The 17,275-nt window shown below is 35.9% G+C and overlaps 1 protein-coding gene across 1 annotated transcript in view; it reads left to right on the top strand.

The window, feature by feature from the left end:
• ANKRD31 (ankyrin repeat domain 31) overlaps positions 1-17,275 on the top strand; it is a 158,080-nt gene that overhangs the window by 116,628 nt on the left and 24,177 nt on the right. Inside the window, exons 20-22 of the mRNA XM_026498776.4 lie at positions 94-181; positions 6,153-6,249; positions 9,076-10,072. Coding sequence (XP_026354561.1) covers positions 94-181; positions 6,153-6,249; positions 9,076-10,072 — 1,182 coding nt within the window. The remainder of the gene's footprint in view (positions 1-93; positions 182-6,152; positions 6,250-9,075; positions 10,073-17,275) is intronic.

The following is a 17,275-nucleotide window of genomic DNA, read 5'->3' as shown; positions in this document are numbered from 1 at the left end:
ACTTTCTTTAGCACTTTTGCTGTGCATTTGACAATTGAATATCCGAGAAATCTACCTTCTTGTAATGAAGTTTTTAATATTTTTATCTGATAGCATCAGACCATCAGTGCCATTCTACAAGATATAGAAGAAAAACAAGAAAATTTACTAGAATTTGAAATAAGAACCCCTGAAGATGCAGGTAAATGTGAACCCATACTCCAGTTTGATTATTTCATACATCCACGGTCATTGCTCCCTCCGCTTCTTAAGGTACAGGTTTATGTCAAAGCTTACTTGTGGTGGCTGAAAAGTAACCTTTTTTTTTTTTTTTATGTGATGATAGAGTGCCAGGAATGAGCATTAGAAGTCATTTATGCAAATGAGCAGTTAGTGTAATTGTTGATCAAGATACTTCTAGACTCAAGGTATAGCATGAGGGACACTCAGAACCATGATCAAAGATAGGCTATTACTGGTGATATGTTTAGATGAAGATGTGGGGAAGAAAGCGTAAGATAGTGGCTAGAGATGAGATTATGTTACTCCTTAGCTCCCCAGCTTCACCCAGCTATAGTAACCCTTAAAAACAGATCAGAAAAGGAATAGGCAGTTGTGACTCAAGTAAGGCAAATCCTCATGCCTTTCAGATGAACAGATAGACCAGGTAAATGTGTTACTGCATAGATGTCTTCCTGTTTACAAAACTCTAGTGATTCAAAATGGTAAATTTGACTTTGATTCCTAACCTAATAATCTGAATTTTTCAAAATTCCAGTGACTGTTTGCAGATCTTTGATAGATCACAGTTAGTTGTGTGTTAGATAGTTGTGTTTTCTTGAGTTATGACTTACAGGGTAGAAATTAACTCCTGATAGATGCAGATCTGAATGTTTAAGTAGTTAGCTAAAAAGTAATTTGAAGTATCTCATCAACCTTTTGTGTAACAGGATACAACTGTTAGTTCATGTCTTGTCTTGTTCATACTGTATGGTCTTTAAAAATTATTTCCTTTTAAATTATACCCTTACGGGGCACCTGGGTGGCTCAGTCGTTAAGCATATGCCTTCAGCTCAGGTCATAATCCCAGGGTCCTGGGATGGAGCCCCGCATCGGGCTTCCTGCCCCGTTGGGAGCCTGCTTCTTCCTCTCCCGCTCCCCCTGCTTGTGTTCCCTCTCTCGCTGGCTGTCTCTCTCTCTGTCAAATAAATAAAATCTTTAAAAAAATAAAAAATAAAATATACCCTTTCTCCCTTTCATCTTGGCCTAATACATGGTACATGTTATGATTTAAGGAAAATAATACAAAATAATGTATACCCTCAAACAGATGTGAATAGTTCATCTATTTTATTTAGTATTTATAATATACACCTAAGATGAATTTTCCAATTTTATAATTTTTTTAATTAAAAAGGCATATAAATACGCTTCAAAAAAATAATAAAGATGAAAAAATATGCTAAAATTACCTACCATCCCACCATAGTATTTGTTTTTTCTTTTTCTAAGAATTTAGTTATGCAGTTGTACCTCAATAAAAATATTAAAAATATAGTTTAGCTCAGGCCAAATTTGCCAATTTAACATTTTTCCCCCATAGCCGTTCTTAGTGCTTTACATAGTATCCTGTTCTGTTAATGTTCCAGGGCTTAATTTTTCCCTTTCTGTTGAGCATTTACGTTATTCCAGTTTTTTGCTATTCTATAGCATTTATCTTTCTTAGGAAATATTAACAGAATTGGAACTATTGGGTCAAAAATATATAAACATTTTTAAATCTATTGATTTGTATTGATACATTGTTTCATAAAGTATTAGATACTAATTTAATTTGCACTTTCACTGACACACATTAGTGTTTGTTTTCCTTTACACTGCTAATAGCATCAGTATTTTCATTTAAATTCATTTTAGTAGTTTAGTAAGAGGAATGCCTCATATTTTCACTTGCCTTATTGATTATTAGTGGTATTTTTTCTCTAGTTTTATTTCCTGCTTTGTAAATTGACTGTTCCTGTTTGTCTATTAATAAATTGGAGCCATTTTATTAATCAAGTTATTGACCCCTGTTCTGCCATAACTGCTGCAAATATGTTTTTCAGCTACTTAACTGTCTTTTCATGTGTAACATGTTAATTTATGCTTAAGTACATACATTTTCAAATTCTTTTTTTTATAGTAGTATTTTTTTATTATATTATGTTAGTCACCATACAGTACATCCCTGGTTTTCGATGTAAGGCTCGATGATTCATTAGTTGTGTATAACACCCAGTGCACCATGCAATATGTGCCCTCCTTACTACCCATCACCGGTCTATCCCATTCCCCCAACCCCCTCCCCTCTGAAGCCCTCAGTTTGTTTCCCAGAGTCCATAATCTCTCATGTTTCATTCCCCCTTCTGATTACTCCCCCTTTCTTTATCCCTTTCTTCTCCTACCGATCTTCCTACTTCTTATGTTCCATAAATGAGTGAAACCATATGATAATTGTCTTTCTCTGCTTGACTTATTTCACTTAGCATTATCTCCTCCAGTGCCGTCCATGTTGCAGCATACATTTTCAAATTCTGTGTAGTAAAATGTATCAGCGTTTTTCCTTTGCTATTTCTTTTAATGCTTTTAACCTTTGCTGTTTCTTTTTTTTAATAATAATTTTTTTTATTATATTATGTTAGTCACCATACAGTACATCTCTGGTTTTTGATGTAAAAGTTCCATGATTCATTAGTTGCGTATAACACCCAGTGCACCATGCAATACGTGCCCTCCTTACTACCCATCACCAGCCTATCCCATTCCCCCACCCCTCTCCCCTCTGAAGCCCTCAGTTTGTTTCTCAGAGTCCACAGTCTCTCATGGTTCATTCCCCCTTCTGATTACCCCCCCTTTCTTTATCCCTTTCTTCCCCTACCGATCTTCCTAGTTCTTATGTTCCATAGATGAGAGAAACCATATGATAATTGTCTTTCTCTGCTTGACTTATTTCACTTAGCATTATCTCCTCCAGTGCCGTCCATGTTGCAGCAAATGTTGAGAACTCATTCTTTCTGATAGCTGAGTAATATTCCATTGTATATATGGACCACATCTTCTTAATCCAGTCATCTGTTGAAGGGCATCTCGGCTCCTTCCACGATTTAGCTATTGTGGACAATCCTGCTATGAACATTGGGGTGCATATGGCCCTTCTCTTCACTACGTCTGTATCTTTGGGGTAAATACCCGGTAGTGCAATTGCTGGGTCATAGGGTAGCTCAATTTTTAACTTTTTAAGGGACCTCCACACTGTTTTCCAGAGTGGCTGTACCAACTTGCATTCCCACCAACAATGTAGGAGGGATCCCCTTTTTTTTTTTAATGCTTTTGAAATTAGAAAATTTTCTCCCCTCCCCATCCCTATGCTTTATAATTTACTTTTATTCTTTTTAGTCAGGATCCCTTTATTTTCATCTCACTGCCCCTTTAAGGGAGGAGAGAAAGCCAATGGGACTGTAGAGTTCTTGGCTAATAACTAAATACTGACTGCTGTTGACTCCTTCAATCTTTGGCAAATGTCTAAAACTTAGTCTCTTCAGAGCAGTTTTCTGAGGCTGTTCTGAAACTTCTGCCTGGCTTCTGTGTGGCAGGACACGCATTTTCCTTTCCCTGGCTCCTCTCAGTCTCTCTTTCTCCTTTCTCTCTCCCTCCCTCTCTTTCTTTCTTTCTTTTTTCTTTTTTTCTTTTTTGGTGTCCCACCCTATACAGGCTCTTTCTCTGAGGGAGAAGCCATCATAGTCAGGATCACAGGGCAGGCTCCAAACCAAGTCCTCAGGATCCTGGAACTCTGGACCTGTGGTTAGAAGGGAGTACAGTTAATTTCTAGCAGCAACTTTCCCTTTCCTCAGCTGTCTAAACGTCTTGCTCTGAAGGGTCTCAACCTTTAGATGTTCAAGGAGGAAGCCAGGTCTGAGTCCATCATCACCTCAAAAGAAAGTTGTTACTCTCTTGAATAGTCCTTTGAGAGACTGCTCCCTCCCACCACCCCCATTAGGCTTGAATAAAGGAGAGAAACCTCGCCTCTCACTTTGGGCTGCTCATATTGGAGATTCCCATCCAGTTAAGCAATAGCTCTCTGAAGTTCACCACCTCCGTGTTCTCACACCTTCTATATCTTTGATGTGGCTGAGGGATCCAAGAATAATGAATCCCATTGTGTACATTTCTTTGTAAGTTTTTCTTATAGATGTCTTGCATTCACTCGAATATCAGATATCTTTAGTCCCTCAATCAAACTGACCAGAAAAATGTTTACTTTGAACGTTTCGTATGTTATTTATTATTAAGTGTTTTAGCTCTTTTATTCATTTGAAATCTCTTTTCCACATATGGCACAAGATAAGGATAGACTAGAATCTCCCATCCCCATATTACTACTCTATTTGCCTCCTCTTATTTGTTGAATAATTTCTGTAATCCTCCTTGTTTTTCTAATGCCTTATTATCATATATTAAAATGTTACACACATTAGGGCAATTTCTAGGTTTTCTCTAAGATACCACTGATTAATGTATCTGGTAAATAAGTATATAGTATCAAGTTAATGTAAAATTCCTTATATCCTTTTTTATAGAAACATACAGAATCTTCTAGGTTACTATAATGATGTTATTTTTACCTGTGATTTAAAATTCGTTTAGAAAAACCCAATGTGACAGGGTACATAGTGTGAACATCTTTGATTTAAATAATGTCAAATCTGCCAAAAAAATTTATATCAAAATTTTTAATGATATTCCAGGTTTCCCCTGTTTTTATCTGCCAAACAAATTTATATCAAAATTTTTAATGATATTCCAGGTTTCCCCCGTTTTTTGGCACATGCATCATATAAAACTAATCCTCAGTCATAGTATTCACAAGGCAGACTACTCTGGGATAATCTGTCTGATTTGCAAAGGGAATAAATTCCTACTCTGAACTTGATTTCATTTCCCACCACTGATTTTCTCTAGTTAAATTATCTAGAAAAATATGCATTGGTCTAAAATAATTAGGAAAAAACTTAGGAAACAGAGCCAAAAGTGAAATAAATAACAAATAGCTTAAAAGAAGTAAAATGTATTCATCTAAGCCTTTCCATTAACTGCTTGGGAATCTGGATTTGGACGTAATTGACATTTATGTGTAAATCTTGTGGATTTGTGATGGGTGAGGGAGGTCATGATGCCTTTACTGAGGAAGTAGTGGAAGAAAGTAAGAAAATTTTAAGTAATTATTATAAAAGTAATTTTATATACATCTTTAAGTAACCTTAGATATCATATAGTCCTAAGTGTTAAATGTAAAGAACAAGAACTGATAGCATCCTTCTTATTTTTAAGTACATATAATATATAGCTACATATAGTATAAATATATAGAATAATGCATTAAATATATTAAAAACTTTTACAAACACACTGCTACCAGAGTAGTAATGATAGTCTCTTTTGTGGAGTGGAAAAGAGGAGAAGCAGGGGGTTATTTTTCTTCTGTGTAAACATTCATATTATTTGAAATTTTTTTTACAATGTATTCCTTTTATATTTTAAAAAGTAATTTTAACAAAATATTTATTTTCCTATTTATTTTTCTTTCCTATTTATTTTCTTTTACTAACCTCATTTTACAATAAGGAAGGTGACCATAGAGGTCATGTGACTTGTCCAGGTTTACAGAGCTTAGTGGAGTAGCAGGATTAGAACTCAGGCTGGGGGCACCTGGGTGGCACAGCGGTTAAGCGTCTGCCTTCGGCTCAGGGCGTGATCCCGGCGTTATGGGATCGAGCCCCACATCAGGCTCCTCCGCTGTGAGCCTGCTTCTTCCTCTCCCACTCCCCCTGCTTGTGTTCCCTCTCTCGCTGGCTGTCTCTATGTCTGTCGAATAAATAAATAAAATCTTTAAAAAAAAAAAAAAAAAAAGAACTCAGGCTGGCCTTCTGTATTCAGGGTACTTCCATAGGGTGGCATAATTCAATGAGCCTTGATTTATATATATATCTGGGCCGCTGATACTAGGGAGCAGGGTAGAGAAATAATGGCTTTTTAAGAGTAACAGTAACAGTTTTAAGTAACAGTAAGGCTGGGTCCTGTGTGATCAAATTTAACATTTGCTATCTCTCAGTTTTATTTTATTACCATTTTTCCAGAACAATACATTGAAAAGATGTTAGAGATAAAAGAGGTTATGGATAATGTGCTTGCCAAACAGAAGGCAGAAAGGGATGATCTGGCTAAAAAATACAGGTGAGTGAAAAAAATAGAAATGCTTTCGAGTTTTCATAATTTATCCCTTTGTAGTTAAAATAGTTAGATCTAGAATTTCTTAAGAGTACAAGTGTTGCTTAGGACCAAAGAATGACTTTATGAGGTCATCTAATCTATTACCTCCATGGGGAATTGTACTTCCCAGAGAGAGATTTTTCTATTTTATTACTTGAAATATTCAGAAAAAGACATTTTAGTATCTTAAAAAGTTGTCTACAGCCAAGAATTTTATGAAAGTGTCTCTGGTCATGAATCCCCAAAATAAATTTCTTTCCGTAGTGAACTCAGATTCTTTACATTACAGATTTTTCCTTTTGCTGTCATAAATGTTGTCTTTCTAAGCAGTATAACCACGTATATTATTTAGTTTTGTGTATTTCCAAATTCTCAGAGTTTTTAAGAGGTTTCATCCTGATGATATTGGTTATATACCGCTTTTTATCCTTTTCTTGAGAAAGATATGTTATATGCAACTAATGAATCATTGAACACTACATCAAAAACTAATGATGTACTATATGCTGGCTAATTGAACATAATAATAAAAAAAAAGAGAAAGATGTTATATATTTTTTCTTGTTTGGGCATTATTTTTATTAGTTTTTCATAGACTTAGCTATATAGGCTTCTTTTTTTTTTTCTCACGATAGGAACTTTTAAGTTTACTCTCAACAACTTTCAAGTATACAATACAGTATTATTAACTATAGTCACCGTGCTGTACATTATATCCCCATGACTTAACTATTTTATTACTGGATGTTTGTATTTCTTGGCTCCCTTTACCCATTTCACCCACCCTCCACCTTCCATCACTAGCAACCACCAATCTGTTCTCTGTATCTATGGGCTCAGTTTTTTGTGGGTTTTTAGATTCCATGTATGAGTGAGACCATACAATCTCACTCATTGTTTTTCTCTTTCTGACTTATTTCACCTAATATAATGCTCTCAAGGTCTGTGCATGTTGTCAAAAATGGCAGGATGTCTTTCTTTTTTATGGCTGAATAATGTTTTTCTCTGTGTGTGTGTGTGTGTGTGTGTGTGTGTGTGTACACATACCACGTTTTATTTATCCTTTGATGGACATGTAGGTTGTTTCCGTGTCTCGGCTATTGCTAATAATGCTGCAGTGAATATGGGGTTGCAGATACCTTTTTGACCTTATTATTTATTCACATGTGATCTTTCTAATTTCCTTTATATACTTGTAAACATTTGACATCTATTGCATATTCGGTTTTTTTCTGAACTTATTTAAAAATCAGTTTTCTATTTTCATTTACAAATCTTCTGTCTTCATTTTGCTTTTTTTCCAGTGAATAAGTATCACAAATTCATGTTTATTTCCTATTTTCCTGTCAATATAATGCAAGTGAGCTTATAAGACCTATAGGTGTGTAATTGACTGCAGGATATTTTCTAGGAGTCTTTGGAGAAGGCTAGCTTCAATTTTCTTTTATGTCCTATGATTAACAATATACTGAGAATTTTGGAAAGTTCCTGATCAGTTAGGTTTGCAGGTGTGTAAATCCTTATTAATATTGCTCTAAGACAAAATCTTGTAATCTAAAATGCACTTTTATTTTTCTGTCTGAACTCTGTTTTAAATGTGATATTACTATTTTTTTTCTTTCTTCTCTGTCCAGCTTCTTGCATTTTTATGCTACTAGTTGTTTGCTTATCTAACTTCTTCTTGCTGGTTCTTCCACTTCCATCTGCTACTCACTTTAACATCCGTTCTGCTTGGAATTCAGTACCAACGAACTGTGATAGGAGAAACAGGTATCTATACTATTGCTAGCCCTTAAAGCAACTGCTTAAGGGCAACCCTGAGGGTCCCTGAGACCATTTCAAGGGGTGTGTGAAGTCAAAACTATTTTTATAATAAAACTAAGATGTTGCTTGCCTTTTTGGCTCACATTCTCTCATGAGTGTGTAATGGAATTTTCTAGAGGCCACATGAACTGTGATGGTATTATAGCTAATGGGATGTATGCTTATATATTCTTGTGTTTTAAAAATTTGTTTTATTTTCTAAAACAGTAAATATTGATAGATATACCCATATAAACAAAAGCTCTTTGGGTTCCTTAATAATTTTTAAGAGTATAAAGAAGTCAAAAGACCAAAAAGTTTGGGAACTACTGGAAACAAAGAGTCCAGTATCCTGAAGGTCACTGTAGAATAGGTGGGTATAACCGAAAGAAAAAAGTGTGTGGATCAGCCATTTTTTCTCAAAATCAAGCCCCTTATAGTCACACTGGATAATATTTGTCTGGGTAGTCCCTCTGAACATGTTTAAAGTATAATTACAGTAATTACTTGTTGGACCGACATTTCTCAGGTCTAGCCCAGGTATAATTACTTACAAAACAGTCTCACTTCTCCATAACCCTAAGGGAACTTAAGTGGAACTTATTCCCAAATGTTACTTCCTGATACACCTTTCCACTATAAACAGGTAAGCAAACTCCAAATTTAAAGAATGGTATTCCTCCTGGGCCATCCGTTGCTACCTTCCAACTAAACTACCTGAGTTTTGTTTCTTTTTCAGAGTTGACTCAAAACTGGTAAATAATGTAAATGTGGATAACCGCACCATCACCTCCATAAAAATGCAGTCTTACTCACCTTAAGAGTCATTTCCATCCCAGAGGAAATTCACTGCAAAAATAGACTCTGGTGTGCTTTGGGCTGATTAAATTTAAATTGAGACAAAGTAATCTTTAAAATCCAAATGACTACTAAAAAAAATTTTCTCCTGTTTTTGTTTTTTTTTTCTCTTTCTGTTTCTTTCTCTAGGGTGTCCATAGAATCATTTAAGCAAGGAATCCTGAGAGAACAACTGGCTAACTTGGCCACAAGACAGAAGAACCTTTTAGTTGTGGCAAAAAAACAGAAAAAAATTAGCCAGAAAATTCAGAACTATAAAAACATTACATCTTTGTCTGGTACTAGTTTGAGGAAGCTTCCATCTAGCTCAGAAATTTGTAGTGAAAAGGACAGCCAAGAGCTTACCAGTCTGGAAAATTCATTGCAGCCCCAGTCAGGTTCACTTTCTCCTGTAGGCCTTATTTGTGGAAGCATGCAGGAAACACAGTTGTCTCTGGAAATGTGGAATGGCAGCCAAAATACCAAAATTTGTGTAAACTCAGAAACAGTGAGAAGGGAAGAATTTTCTGGAAATGAACTGAATTCTAAACAAAATGTCAGTGACTGTACCTTGGATGGGTTATCAAAATCCAGACATTCAGACGGCAGTAAGAAGATTAAATTACCATCCCAACCTGTTGCTTTTATTGCTCAAGCAGAACATTGGCAAAAAGAAAATGATCTTACAGGAACTCCAGCTGAGGGGCACAAATCCTATAGCAGTCCTTCAGCAGTAACTGATACATTAAATATTTCAGAGATTACAAGCATACTTGCCGAAAATGATGCCCATCCATTGACTGTTATTTGTGATCAGGCTCCTACCAGTTGTGATCCAAACAGAGGAAAGAGGAAAATAGCTTCCCAGCAGCCACCTAGGGGGACATTAGAATCCCTGGCACATCAAGGAACTGATGTCTTAGGCAGCAATACTGGGCATCAGACGAAATCATATCTTAAAAAATCAGCTTTTGCTGTTCCACATGCTAATGACAGTCAGAGCTCCTCATCCTCTGGGTGTGGCCGTCAACGTACTATAAAAAAGCCTTTAAACTACTGCACTAGAAAGAAATGTATGCAGATAAAGGATCTGATATTACTCGGAAGAATTAATCCAGGAAATAACGTTCTGGAATTCAAAACACAGGTATCCTTTTTTTCTCTAAAATCATGTAATTTTATAAATAAGTTGCTGTCAAAAAGTGTAGGCATTTAGCTCTATTAGAAAAATAGGGTTTGGCTGGGCTTCTTGAATGAAGGGACATACTACTGTGTTCTTAGTGAAATCATGCTTTTCGGATTGCTCTATACATATTGGTCATAAGCACCTTTGGACTCTCAGGACAGAATCAGTCAATTATATTGCCTTAGGAAGGATTTAAGAACAACATAAACATAATAAATTAGAGCTATCTTTGGTTCTGGAGTTTAGGGAATTACTGTATACTGCTAAAGCTTCCCCTGATATGGGATAGGTATAAATTCCTCTTCCATAGGAGCTCAATTTAGAAACAGGAAGTAATTTAGAGTTTGGATAAATCTCACTCAATTAAAACAATATCGCATAATGCATAAAAATAGAAGAAGAGAAAAACTGTTCTACTAGAAATGCCTACAGAAAAGGCTTCCTCTCTCTTTTGCCCACATTCACTTTTTGAAAAAGGAAGTCAGAGTGGCAGTGATTTCAAGAGTTCTGGAATGCTTCTTTGCTGAGGGACGACCAGTTGAACTTAGAAATCAGCCCTGGCTAAATGGAATTTAATCTGAATGACCACTGTTTCCAGTTCTTCCATTTCTGGTTAATAAGACTTTTCCTAATAAACTTTACTTACAAGTTAGGAGCAAAAAAAATTAATTTTAAAATTCCAAACTATAGTGTAAAGACCAGGTTAGTAGCTTGATCTCAGGTCCCTTGATGTTCCTGTTTGCTTGCCTGTCAACCAATTTATTGCTGAGTAGTACCTACTTCAGGTTAGCCTCAGATCTTAGTTAGTAAATTAATTATGTTAACTCAAATTTTGACAGTTGTAGCTACTTCTCTGGATCAGCTATAATAAAATTTCAATATAACTTTTCATATTTCAGCTATTTCTTAACAGCTTTATTGAGATATGATTAACATACACTACATGTATTTAAATTATGCAGTTTGACAGATTTTGACATGTATACACCTGTGAAACCATGCCTACAAACAAGGTAATGAACATATCCATCACCCACAAAAGTTTCCTACCTCCTTCATACCCCTTTCTTCCCATGCTAAGCTCTAGACAATTGCTGTTCTGTTTTTTGCCCCTATATTTTAGTTTGCATGTCTAAGAATTCTGTAAAATGGAATTACACCAGCTGTATTCATTTTTGTCTGGCTTCTTTTTCTGAACGTAATTATTTGAGAATCATCACCATTAGAACATGTATAAGTAGTTAATTCCTTTTTTATTGTTGTGTAGTCTGTAGAACAAACTACAGTTTGTTTGTCATTTCATTTGTGATAAACATTTAGATTGTTTCCAGTTGTTGACTATCACAAATAAAGCTACTATGAACATTGGTGTACAGATTTTGGTATGACACAGGCTTTTGCTTTTCTTGGGTAAATACCTGGGAGTGGAGTGGCTGGATTAAATATGGTAAGTATATATTGAACTTTATAAGAAACTGCCTAAGTTGTTTGTAACATTTTACATTCCCACCAGCTGTGTATGAGTATTCCAGTTCCTCCACATTCCTATTTAGCTAACACTTAGTATGATCAATCTGTTAATTTTAGCCATACTAACATTTAATGTAGATGTATGTATGTGATATGTATATATGTATAGTAGTTTATCATTGTGGTTTTAATTTGCATTTCGTAATGATTAGTTATGTTGAGCATCTTTTCATGTGCTATTTGTCATCCATATTTAGTCTTTGGTGAAGCTTCTTTTCAAATATTTGCCTGTTTTTTAATTAGTGCCTTGTTCTATTTTGTTTTGATATTTGTTTTGATATATTTTGGATATAAGTCCTTTTTTTTTTTAAAGATTTTAATTATTTATTTATTTGACAGAGAGAGAGAGGCAGCCAGCGAGAGAAGGAACACAAGCAGGGGGAGTGGGAGAGGAAGAAGCAGGCTCCCAGCGGAGGAGCCTGATGTGGGACTCGATCCCAGGACTCTGGGACCATGCCCTGGGCCGAAGGCAGACGCTTAACGACTGAGCCACCCAGGCGCCCCCTGGATATAAGTCCTTTATCAAACATATACTTTGAAAATATTTTCTCCTGGTCTGTGGCTTATCTTTTCATTCTCTCAAAATTGTCTTATAAAGGACAGAAGTTTAAAATTTTGATATAGTCCAACTTAGCAATTTGCTCTTTCACTGATTATATTTTTAGTACCATATCTAAGAATTCTTTGTCTCACCCAAGGTCACAAAGACTATCTCCTAGAATTTAGGTCTATGATCCATTAATTTTTGTATTTGGTACAAAGTAGGATTCCCATTCATTTTTTTGAATTTGGATATTCAGTTCTTCCAGCAACATGTGTTGAAAAAATTACCCTCTATTGCACCTTTGTAAAAATCATTTTGCCTGTTTGCCTTTGTAGAAAATCATGTGCCTATTTCTGGACTCCCTTTTCTGTTTAACTTACCTGTCTATCTTCTCATCTTGATTGTGTAGTTCTATAATAAGTGTTAGAATCAGTAACACTGATTGTACAGTTACTACACGGTAGTGTCAGGGCACCTGGGTGGCTCAGTCAGTTAAGCAGCTGACTCTTGGTTTCAGCTCAGGTCATGATCTCAGGGTCTTGAGATCAAGCCCCACATCACGCTCCACGCTCAGCACAGAGTCTACTTATCCCTTTCCCTCCCCCTCTGCCCCTCACCCCGCGCATGCATGCGCACGCTCGCTCTCTCTCAAATAAGTAAATAAAATCTTTTTTTAAAAATCAGGTAGTGTTAGTCCTCCAATTTTGTTCTCCCTTTTCTAAAGTGTTTTGGCTGTTCTAGGTCATTTGCAATCCCATATGAATTTTAGAGTGAGTTTTTCAATTTTTTTAAGGGGTGCTGTTATTTTTAATGGTATTAAGTTGAATCTATAATTTTGAGACAAATGTCACTTTAGCAATATTAAGTTGTCTAGACCATGAACATGATATAGCTCTCTGTTAATTTAGGTCTTCTCTTTTTTTTCCCAGCAGTTGTAGGATATACAGGTCTTTCACATCTTTTATCAGATTTATCCCAAAGTATTTCATGTTTTTGATAGTTTTATATATGACATTTTTAAGTGTCTGTTTTTGTTTGTTTATTGCTAATAGGCAGAAATATAATTGTTTTTGTATATTGAGATGTTATCATACAACCTTGCTAAACTCACTTACTACTTCCTGTAAATTTTTGGAGATTTCATTGGATTCTCTGTATAGATGACCATGTTGTCTATAAATAAAGACAGTTTTACTTCTCTCTTTCCATTGTAAAGCTTTTTATGTATTTTTTGTCTGGCTGCACTGGCTAAAACCTCCTGTAGACTGTTGAAATAAAATAATGAGATCAAACTTCTATTTTTTTCCCTAAGACTGTGTTTCTTAGAAAAAATTCAGTCTTACACTGTTAAATATAATGTTAGCTATAGGTTTTTTCATAAATGCCCTTTATCAAGCTGAGCAAGTTCTTTCTTTTCCTAGTTTCTTGAATGTTTTTCTCATGAAGGGGTATTAGATTTTGTCAAATGTTTTCTCCACATCTATTGAGATGATCATGTGGGTTTTGGTTTGCATTTTGTTGATATAGTATATAACATTTTTTGAGCTTTGGATGTTAAACCAGCCTTGCATTTGGGAAGGCAGACAAATGATACTTGGTCATGGTATATAATTCTTTTTATATGTTGCTGGATTTGGTTTCCTAGTAAGTTGGTGAGGATTTTTGCATCCATATTTACTGAAGATATTGGTTTCTAGTTTTCTTGTTTTCGTCTGGTTTGGTATTAAGGTAATACTGGTCTTACAAAAATGTTTCTCCTTTTCTATCTTTTGGAATATTGGTAATGCAAAATTTTGGTATTAAGTCTTCTTTAAATGTTTGGTAGTAATCAGCAATGAAGCCATCAGTACCTGGGTTTTTTTGTTTTTTGTTTTTTGGGGTTTTTTTATAGATAGTTTTTTAGTGTTAATTCAATCTCTAAAAATTTTTCAAATTGTCTATTTCTTCTTGAATCTTTTTTGGTAGTTTTTATCTTTCTAGGAATTTGTCTTTTTTATCTTATTTATTGGCATAGAATTCTTTTTTTTTATTTTAATGTTTTTTTATTATATTATGTTAGTCACCATACAGTACATCCCCGGTTTCCGATGTAAAGTTCGATGATTCATTAGTTGCGTATAACACCCAGTGCACCACGCAATACGTGCCCTCCTTACTACCCATCACCAGTCTATCCCACTCCCCCACCCCCTCCCCTCTGAGGCCCTCAGTTTGTTTCTCAGAGTCCATAGTCTCTCATGCTTCATTCCCCCTTCTGATTACCCCCCCTTTCTTTATCCCTTTCTTCCCCTACCGATCTTCCTAGTTCTTATGTTCCATAGATGAGAGAAACCATATGATAATTGTCTTTCTCTGCTTGACTTATTTCACTTAGCATTGTCTCCTCCAGTGCCGTCCATGTTGCAGCAAATGTTGAGAATTCGTTCTTTCTGATAGCTGAGTAATATTCCATTGTATATATGGACCACAACTTCTTAATCCAGTCATCTGTTGAAGGGCATCTCGGTTCCTTCCACACTTTGGCTATTGTGGACAATGCTGCTATGAACATTGGGGTGCATATGGCCCTTCTCTTCACTACGTCTGTATCTTTGGGGTAAATACCCAGTAGTGCAATGGCTGGGTCATAGGCTAGCTCAATTTTTAACTTTTTAAAGGACCTCCACACTGTTTTCCAGAGTGGCTGTACCAACTTGCATTCCCACCAACAATGTAGGAGGGATCCCCTTTCTCCACATCCTCTCCAACAATTGTTGTTTCTTGCCTTGTCTGTTTTTGCCATTCTAACTGGCGTAAGGTGGTATCTTAGTGTGGTTTTGATTTGAATTTCCCTGATGGCTAATGATTTTGAACATTTTTTCATGTGTCTGTTAGCCATTTGTATGTCTTCATTGGAAAAGTGTCTGTTCATATCTTCTGCCCATTTTTTGATTTATTTGTTTCTCGTGTATTGAGTTTGAGAAGTTCTTTGTAGATCTTGGATACCAGTCTTTTATCTGTAGTGTCATTTCCAAGTATATTTTCCCATTCCGTGGGCTGCCTCTTAGTTTTTTGACTGTTTCCTTGGCTGTGCAGAAGCTTTTTATCTTGATGAAGTCCCACAAGTTCATTTTATCTTTTGTTTCTCTTGCCTTTGGAGGTGTGTCATGAAAAAGGTTGCTTTGGCCGATGTCGTAGAGGTTGCTGCCTATGTTCTCCTCTAGGATTTTGATGGATTCCTGTCTCACATTGAGGTCTTTCATCCATTTGGAGTTTATTTTTGTGTATGGTGTGAGAGAGTGGTCAAGTTTCATTCTTTTACATGTAGCTGTCCAATTTTCCCAGCACCATTTATTGAAGAAACTGTCTTTTTCCCACCAGATGTTTTTTTCCTGCTTTATCAAAGATTAGTTGCCCAAAGAGCCAAGGATCCATTTCTGGGTTCTCTATTCTGTTCCATTGGTCTATGTGTCTGTTTTTGTGCCAGTACCATGCCGTCTTGGTGATCACAGCTTTGTAGTACAGCTCGAAATCTGGCATTGTGATGCCCCCAGCTTTGTTTTTCCTTTTCAACAGTTCCTTAGAGATTCGGGGCCTTTTCTGGTTCCATACAAATTTAAGGACTATTTGTTCCAGTTCTTTGAAAAATGTCATTGGTATTTTGATCGGGATAGCATTGAAAGTATAGATTGCTCTGGGTAGCATGGACATTTTAACTATGTTAATTCTTCCGATCCATGAGCATGGAATATTTTTCCATCTTTTTGTGTCTTCCTCAGTGTCTTTCAAGAGTGATTTATAGTTTCTAGAATATAGATCCTTTACGTCTCTGGTTAAGTTAATTCCAAGGTAACATATGGTTTTTGGTGCTATTGTAAATGGGATGGATTCCCTAATTTCTCTTTCTTCAGTCTCATTATTCGTGTATAGAAATGCAAGTGATTTCTGAGCATTGATTTTGTATCCCGCCACATTACTGAATTGCTCTATAACTTCTAATAGTTTGGGAGTGGCTTCTTTTGGGTTTTCCATATAGAGTATCATATCATCTGCGAAGAGAGACATTTTGACTTCTTCTTTGCTGATTTGGATACCTTTGATCGCTTTTTGTTGTCTGATTGCTGTTGCAAGGACTTCTAGTACTATGTTGAATAATAGTGGCGAGAGTGGGCATCCTTGTCGTGTTCCTGATCTTAAGGGAAAGGCTTCCAGCTTTTCCCCATTGAGAATAATATTTGCTGTAGGCTTTTCATAGATGGCTTTTATGAGATTGAGAAATGTACCCTCTATTCCTACACTCTGAAGGGTTTTAATCAGGAAAGGATGCTGTATTTTGTCAAATGCTTTTTCTGCATCTATTGAGAGGATCATATGGTTCCTGAGACTTTTCTTGTTGATATGATATATCACACTGATCGATTTGCGAATGTTGAACCACACTTGCATCCCAGGGATGAATCCCACTTGGTCATGATGGATAATCCTTTTAATGTACTGTTGGATTCTATTAGCCAGGATCTTGTTGAGGGTTTTGGCGTCCATATTCATTAGGGAAATCGGTCTGTAATTCTCGTTTTTAATGGGGTCTTTGCCTGGTTTGGGGATCAAGGTAATATTGGCCTCATAGAATGAGTTTGGTAGCTTTCCTTCTGTTTCTATTTTTTGAAATAGCTTTAGGAGAATAGGTATTATTTCTTCTTTGAATGTTTGGTAGAATTCCCCCAGGAAAACCATCCAGGCCTGGAGTTTTGTTTTTTGGAAGGTAGTTTATCACTGATTCAATCTCTTCATAATTAATAGGCCTGTTTAAAAAATCTGTTTCTTCCTGTTTCAGTCTTGGTAGTTTATAGGTTTTCAGGAAGGCCTCCATCTCTTCCAGATTGCTTAATTTATTGGCATATAGCTGTTGATAAAAGTTTCTAATAATCCTTCTAATTTCATTGGTGTTGGTCGTGACCTCTTCATTTTCATTCATAATTTTATTAATTGGAGTCCTTTCTCTATTCTTTTGGATAAGTCTTGCCAGTGGTCTGTCAATGTTATTGATTCTCTCAAAGAACCAGCTTCTAGTCCTGTTGATCTGCTCTACTGTACTTCTGGTTTCTAATTCA

The sequence above is a fragment of the Ursus arctos genome, unplaced genomic scaffold, assembly GCF_023065955.2.
Source record: "Ursus arctos isolate Adak ecotype North America unplaced genomic scaffold, UrsArc2.0 scaffold_5, whole genome shotgun sequence".
NCBI lineage: Eukaryota > Metazoa > Chordata > Mammalia > Carnivora > Ursidae > Ursus > Ursus arctos.
This window is presented reverse-complemented; position numbering and strand designations above follow the sequence as displayed.